Below are 7,279 nucleotides of genomic sequence, written 5' to 3' on the forward strand. Positions count from 1 at the left end.
GCCGACAGGTCCGTTTCCCATCCGTCCGGGCGCGCGCGGGCCAGCGCGGCCGCCGCGTCGCAGGCCGCCGCGGCGGGCAGCCGGCCCTGCGCCGCGGCAGCCAGCAGCGGGCCGAGCGCTGCACGCACCTGCGGCGCGGGCCAGCCGGCGCCTGGGGCGGCCGCCCGCGCGCATGCGGCGAGCGCGGCGGCGGCTGCGCGCAGCGCGCCTTCGCTCGGCGCGCCGCCTGCGACCCCCTGGGCCTCTACGAGCCGCGCCAGCGCCGCCCCAAACACCTGCCCAGACAGCTCGGTCGCCAAGCCTTCCTCGAGGGCAGCCGCAGCAGCAGCAAAGAATACGGCCGCGGCGTGCACCCCGCGCTCCCCAGGAGGCAGCGCGGCATCGAGCGCGGCGTGCAGCAGTCGTGCGTCGCTTTCCGCGGCCAACCACGGGGCCAGCCAGCCGGCCGCCGCCGCCGCCTCTGGGCCGTCCCCCCACCCTGGCAGCCGAGGGGCGACGGCGCCCGCAAGCGCACCCATCGCCTCCGCGCCCGCGCCCCAGCTGCTGCAGAGCTGGCACGCCGCGGCCGCCGCGCGCGGCTCCAGCGCGCCGATGCGCAAGGCGGCGTCCACAGCCAGCGCCGCGGCGAGCGCCGCGGCCTGCTTCGGCGGGCGGCCACGCACGCGCGGCGCCCAGGCGCAGCCCGCGGACGCCAGCCGCCATACCCCGGCCGAGTCAAGCCGCGGCAGGCAGGCTGCCGCCGCCCCGAGCGCCGCGCCGAGCAGCCGCGGCGCGGGCGTGCCGGGGTGCGCCGCAAGACAGAAGAGGCAGACCGCGAGCTGCTCCGCAGAGAGCGCGGGCGTCGAGGCCGGGGCCACGGCCGGGGCGGCGCTCGCCTCCTCGTAGCCGCCCTGCTGCCCGCCCCCCGCTCCAGCCGCCCCCCGGCGCCACGCACGCTGCTGCCGCTGCGACAGCGCCGCGAGCCGCTTCCAGACCGCTTGCAGAAACGCGGGCGGCAGCGGCGCCGCGCCGTGGCGGCAAATCAGCTGCAGCACGACGCAGAGCGACGTGAGCTCCGCGCCGCCCAGGCGCGCGACCGCGGCCGGCCGGCGCCAGGCCTCATCAAGCGCCGCCCGCATGCCTTCCACCAACGCTGCGGCGACGGCGGCAGCGGAGTCTGCGCCTGCGCTGCCACCCTTGCCGTTGCCACCATTGCCGTTGCCACCGTTGCTGCTGCTGTTGTTGCTGCTGCTGCCATTGCTGCTACTGCTGCTGCTTGCTGCGCCACTTGTCGACACCACCGCGGACACCGCCAGGAGGTTCAAGATATCCTGAGCAGCGTTCATTGTGTCGCGGATGGACGTGTGATGCTGCTGTAGGCGCAGACGCAGGCGGCATGCAAGCAGCGGGGCAAGCAGCCGCGCACCGCGCACACATGCACATGCGGCGTCTTGTGGCTGTACACAACGTGTGCATCCTCTTGCAGGCACAGCACATGCAGCATGCACGTATACGCGAACCTACACACACACGCACACGTGAGCACACGCCCATGCACATGCGCATGCTCATGCTCATGCATATTCCAAAGTGCACACACACGCACGCGTGGGCGCGCACTTGCAGCATGGTGAGTGATACGCCATGTCCACACGCAAACGTGCACCAATACCTCGTACCTGGTCAGCCAGCTGCTCCCGCTGCTCTATGGCCGACCGCAGGATGCCAACAAACAGCGTGCCACCCAGCTTCTCAGACGCCCCCGGGGCCTGCAGCGTGCGCAAGTGCGCCGCCAGCGCCGCCAGCTGGCTGCCAACATCGCCGCTGCCAGCAGCAGCCTCCTGCGCAACGTCAGCGTGGCAAGTCGCGCGGGCAGTAGTAGCGACGCCCTATTGATGCAGTGCGCAGGCCGACTACAGGGTTGATGCACACTTCTACCCAGCGCGGTTCAGCGGCCAAACCAGCACCATTGCGCCACCCGTGGTGCGGTCTATCTAGCCACCCACCACCAGCGCGTTCAAGCTCGCGGCGTCGCCGCCAGCACCGCCCGTCGCCGCAGGCGCTGCGGGGCCGGCCGCGCCGCCCGGCCCCGCGCCCTCGCCGCCGTCGCGCGGCAGGAACCTGCGCAGCTGATCGTCCTCTGGCGGCGCCCCTGCATCCGCCGCCCAAGTGGCATCGACGCCGAGCAACGCGACCGCCGCGGCAGCCGCGCCGGAGGCCCGGGCTCGTTGCACCTGCGACGGCACATGTGCGTGGATGAGAGCGTTCACGCACGGCGCTGCCGTGAGGGCCACGATCGCCCGTCTGCACGGACACTGGTGATCGCATCAGCTGTATGATGTCCTTGCGCATTGCAACCGCCCAATCTCGCCCACTCACCTTGGAGGCGGCCCGCCATGGCGCACGCGCACACGGTCCGAGCCGTGCTGTCGTCCTGCCGGGCATCTCTGGCCGCCTGTGCACGATGCAATCGAGGCGTTCTGGGCAATCGCAACGGTGCATGGAGACATGCATCAGGCAAGGGCATGCTGCGGCTGAGATGATGTCGATGGCTGATGTGCGCCGGCTCGCACACGCATGCAGCGGCAGGGCACGCACCTCGCAACGGCGTGATGGCGCGCCTGCGCCAGAGGCCACGCGGCCATAATCCTCGGGATCGTCAATGAGCATGCAGCGCCCTTGCCAGCGCACGCCTGCATCCTTCGCAAGCACTCATACGGCACTTCCAAAACTATGGAGCTACGGCCATGCTACTGAGTGAGTAATATCTGTGGATGAAATTCGTCTGATGAATTACAGGCCAGGCCCGTGGATCTTTCCCACCAAGCCCAATCCGATAGAGGCAGATCTATGCGTCTCAGACGAAGCTTTGAAAAGCGCTTGTGTGGCGTGAGCAGCATGCGCGCTTCAGGATGCGGGCGGGCTCTTGATGAGAGCGGGCCGGCAGCATGTTGACTGCTGCACTGCTAGTGACGCCGGTGAAGAACGGCGCATCCCCCGCACTGCCGCCACCTGTTGGGGGTTGGGTAAGGACCGATCTGGAGCGACTTACAGACGAGCTGCAGGCGCTACAGGCCGTAGTCAGCCCTGTTCCTATCAGAAGCACCATTTACCGCACCTTGCTCGTTACGCATCGACGCACACCTGATGCCAGTAGAAGAAGCCACGATTGCATGGCTGAATTTCAAAAGGACACTCTGTTTGACCTGCAGCCAACATCAGCCGCCTTGAGAGCGCCACCGACCGGCATAACCTGTGCTGAAGTTCTGGGTTCAAAAAAGTGAGCAAGTGCAAGCCGCCGTGAATGCTACTTACACACACGCACGGGTTGCTGCAGGGCCCCGCAACGAGGGCACGACTAGTCAGCAACACACATCACTTAGTAAGCGCTAGCATCACCCCTGGTCGCAGAAGAGCACGCATTTCAGGAAAATAAGGGGCCGGTACATGCCTGAAGAGCATGACCGAAGGCCTGACCTGACACCATTCTCGCAAGGGATGATGGCAATGGCATAAGTGGGCAAGGGTATGACCGGGTGCGCGCAGTGCCAACACAACACTGCCGCAGACATGTGTTGTCAAGGACTCCGTGGCGCGCCTGTCCGGAATTCAATGCAAAGGAGGTTGTGAGTCAGACCCAGTGTGACATCAGCATGCAGGCGCAAGAAAGGAGCTGCGCCCAGGAGCACGGCCAAATGCCTGAAATGCCCAAGCATGGGCTCCAGTGTTTGCGAAGGGGGCGCTGCAGGTCGGGCATACAGTGCGGCAAATGGTATCAAAATAGTGTGTCCCCCGGCCAAAAAGGCTAAATGTGGGCTGCACCCGCGTCAGCACACAGCAAAAGGCTTCCGTGCCTAAGGGCTGCAACCCTGTGAGAAATGAGCCAGCAAGAGAACGTGCCTGACTTGGACACTGACCCACCCCATGCAGGCAGAGCCTGCCCCTTGATTGAGAAGCAAGCAATGAAGCTCGATAATTCGCGGGCGCCGCACATTGTTGCGCCCAAGCTCAGGCGACGGCGCGTTCGGAGATGGGGATGGGGAATGCTTCTAATGGGGTGCCGCCTTAAGGTGCTGGCCAGTCGCAGTGGCTGTGAGTTGTGTGGAGACCTCACGCTGATGATTGCATTGCAGGATGTACGCATTGTTGTGATTTTGAGCCGGCTCAGACTTTGGGCAGGAGGGGGTAGCCGTCGATCACATACACCGTCAGGTAGCCGACCGTAAAAGTGTCCTTGAGCATGGCGATGTCGAGGGGGCTGATGGCCCCTGTGACCTGGCCAACGGTGGGCCTGTGGGGTAAGTAAGGATGAGAGCCGGGGGTGGGGAGTGATCGGGGTTGGCCAGCATGGCATGGCATGCCGCTGCATGCACAGGTTGTGAGGGGCATGTTGTGGTGGCATTGTGCACACTGCATGCTGTGCATCAACACAGCCGTCTTTGTGAGGCACAACACTGTGCTATCTTGCAAGTGAAGTGCTCACGAGTCTACGGAGATCTTCTGGCCGAGACGGGTGGTGACGTCGCCGCTGGTGACGGCGCCATCGACATAGTGGTACTGCATGGGGAGAGTTAAGGGGGTAGGCGGACGGGGTAAGCTGGGGTGGCTGGGGACGGGGGAGAAGAGGTGCTCAGGCGTTGTTTGAGAGTGGCCGGCGGCTGGCAGCAGTCAAACAGGGAGGGCGTTCAGAGGCGCTCTCCCCTTGCTTGCTGCCTCCGGAACAACTTAGAGCAAGGGCTCGCTGTGCAAGGACGCCACAGCGAGCACCACACCACAACCAAGCACGAGTGTTTGCGCCCTTGTGGAGCATCCATCCCAGGGGCAAGGGCGCTGACCTTTGCCAGTGTCTCCTTGAGCGTCTTGCTCTTGTCGATGGCGCGGATGTAGATGTTGGGGGACCAGGGCAGGAGGGCTGTCTTGGTGCCGAGGGCGTACCAGGCAGAGTCCAGCGGCAGGAAGAGCTGCGGAGCAGGGGCAGTGTGCAGGTGGGGTTCGTTAGGATGGCCAATATGAGGGCAACGGGAAGGTCTATGGTCCTTGAATGCCACTGTGCATACACAGTGCCTCCTGACAATGTTGATGAATTGACACGCCTGTCTAGCACTTCCAACATGCTTCAACATTTGCCTTGTTCGCCGCGCACCGTGCCGGTGCCGTTGACGCTGAGGATTGTCTTGATCAGTGGCCTGAAGTAACGCGCGCTGATCTTGGTGGTGCCCTTCTGGCTGGCCAAGAACTTGTCAAACGTGGCGTACGTGCCGGGGGTCAGCACCAGGGGCTTGTCGATCGCGTGCACAACGTACGTGCTGTTGCCGTCAACGTAATTGCCGGTGAACGTGAGGTTGAAGCGGATAACCTTGGATTGCTCCTTGGCTGTGGGGTTGCTGATGAAAACCACCAGGTTGGAATTGGGGGACTTGCTCTTGCCGGCCTTCATGAGGATCAGCACGGCGGTGGGGTCGTCCGGGGTGAGCAGTGTGTTGAGCGGCGTGCTGGCGGTCGCGCCGGTGGTGATGGGCAGGAGGTACTGAGTGTAGACGCCCACGGCCACGTGGAACTTGAGGACCTGCATGGTTGGTGCGATGAATGATACGTGCATGATCATACAGGAGGGCGGGACCCAGGACGCCATCGGGAGCGGCAAGGCACGTGCTGCCGTCAGGTGCACCGCGTGCACAAGATGCATGCGGGGCACATGCGACTCAATTGACCCCTCCCTGCTATCAAGGCCACCTGTCCGATTAGCTTCCGCCACCGCACCTTTGTGACCCAGTTCAAGTAAAGACTGGAGGCGCCCTTGGCGAGGTCATCCAGGAGGGCCTGGGTGGTCTTGAGGCCGACGGCCTTGGCAATGCCCACGATGGCCTGGTTCGTTGGGCAGAACTGCGGCATGAGGCATGAGGCAGAGGGCCATGTGTGTTGGGGTGAGCAATAGATTGTCACATGTGTTGATTCTATCAGCTACAAGTGCGTTCCGTGTCGCGCTGCGCTTTGGCCACATTGCTCTGGCCGGCGCAGCATCAAAACAGCGCGTGCATGTGCCCCATTAGGCTTCGCCGGACGGCCTTGCCTCCGTTGGCTGTCAGACACCCCTGCTCCCCAAACGGCGCTCACCACAGTGGAGCCGTCGTAAGAGATGCCAGCAGCATCCAGCAGCTTCTGGCAGTCCGTCAAATCAGCCACCGACACGGGCTTGCCGCCAGGCTTCTGGTACTGGCCGTCCGGCTGGTCCTGGCCGCCGTTGCCGCCGCCGCACCCAGTGCAGTTGGGGCGCAGGAGGCTCTCGCCAATGGCATGGACGATGATGCCGGTTGGCGTGTTGTTCCATGTGCCCGTGAATGTCAGGTCAAAGGCGAGCACGTCCTCGTCCCTGCCAGCCCCATCAACCTGGATCTTGGTCTTGCCCTTGCCGTTGCCCTTCTGGCTGACGAACAGCTTCTTGTCGGGCTCGGAGGCGGTGAGCAGGGTGCTGATGGTGAGTCCGTTGGTGGCAGCCACCAGGTCGGCCTTGGTGATGACCTTGCGGGGGTCGGCCACGTGGAAACGTAGGACCTGCGTGGGGCAGAGACCACAAATTGTTGAGCCAATTTGCTTGCACCATTTGCAATCAGCTGGAGGAGTGATGCTACCAGGGTGTAGCATGGCAGCCACACAGCAAAGGGCGCATCATACTCAGGTGCGTGGGCTGGTGTCAGCAAAGCATGCATGACCAACCGCACGGCCAGCCCCGCACGACTCACCCGCGCGACCTCGGCCTTGTTTGCGTATGTGTCGATTCCGGCGATGAGGGCGTCGGCGCTGGCAAAGTTGAAGTACCTGGCCAGCTTCGTGATGCCCGAGTTGAGGGGGCAGAACTGAAGACAAAAAAGGGCGGAGGCGAGTCGGGAGGAGGGGAGGTGAGGGATAGGATAGAGCCAGGCACAGCAGGGAGAGGGCATGCACGTCAAGCTTGCAGATGCAAGGTTGGGGTGTGACGAACGCGCCGCGTGCTTCTTCAACATGAGCAGCAGATTTGGTGGTTGGGGTTGGGGGACGCACCGCAGTGGTGGCAGGGCCACTCTGGGCGATCTGGAGCTTGGTCAGCAGCTGGCCGCACGCCGAGACGTCCTGGAAGGTGATGCCCTGGTTGCAGTCCACCCCGCCCTTGCCGCAGCCATTGCCGTTATCCTTGCCGCCGCCGTTGCCGCCGAAGCCGCCGTTGCCATGGCCGCCGCCGCCGTTGCCGCCACCCCCGTTGCCGCCGCCGTTGCCGCCCCCATTGTTGCCGCCGCCACTGCCACCACCGCCGTTGCCGCCACCG

The 7,279-nt window shown here is 64.5% G+C and overlaps 2 protein-coding genes across 2 annotated transcripts in view; both read right to left on the minus strand.

Moving 5' to 3' along the window:
* MNEG_1779 (hypothetical protein) overlaps nt 1–2,377 on the minus strand; it is a gene marked incomplete at both ends in the record, with an annotated part of 4,949 nt that extends 2,572 nt beyond the window's left edge. The window contains 4 exons of the mRNA XM_014049739.1: nt 129–1,352; nt 1,659–1,820; nt 1,986–2,131; nt 2,359–2,377. Of these exons, the coding sequence (XP_013905193.1) occupies nt 129–1,352; nt 1,659–1,820; nt 1,986–2,131; nt 2,359–2,377 (1,551 nt within the window). The remainder of the gene's footprint in view (nt 1–128; nt 1,353–1,658; nt 1,821–1,985; nt 2,132–2,358) is intronic.
* Nucleotides 2,378–4,143: 1,766 nt separating this feature from the next.
* The window catches only part of MNEG_1780 (hypothetical protein), a gene marked incomplete at both ends in the record, with an annotated part of 8,922 nt that continues 5,786 nt past the window's right edge, over nt 4,144–7,279 (minus strand). The window contains 8 exons of the mRNA XM_014049740.1: nt 4,144–4,270; nt 4,463–4,536; nt 4,815–4,940; nt 5,123–5,545; nt 5,740–5,862; nt 6,094–6,531; nt 6,720–6,833; nt 7,018–7,252. Of these exons, the coding sequence (XP_013905194.1) occupies nt 4,144–4,270; nt 4,463–4,536; nt 4,815–4,940; nt 5,123–5,545; nt 5,740–5,862; nt 6,094–6,531; nt 6,720–6,833; nt 7,018–7,252 (1,660 nt within the window). The remainder of the gene's footprint in view (nt 4,271–4,462; nt 4,537–4,814; nt 4,941–5,122; nt 5,546–5,739; nt 5,863–6,093; nt 6,532–6,719; nt 6,834–7,017; nt 7,253–7,279) is intronic.

This window comes from Monoraphidium neglectum (assembly GCF_000611645.1).
Source record: "Monoraphidium neglectum strain SAG 48.87 unplaced genomic scaffold scaffold00186, whole genome shotgun sequence".
NCBI lineage: Eukaryota > Viridiplantae > Chlorophyta > Chlorophyceae > Sphaeropleales > Selenastraceae > Monoraphidium > Monoraphidium neglectum.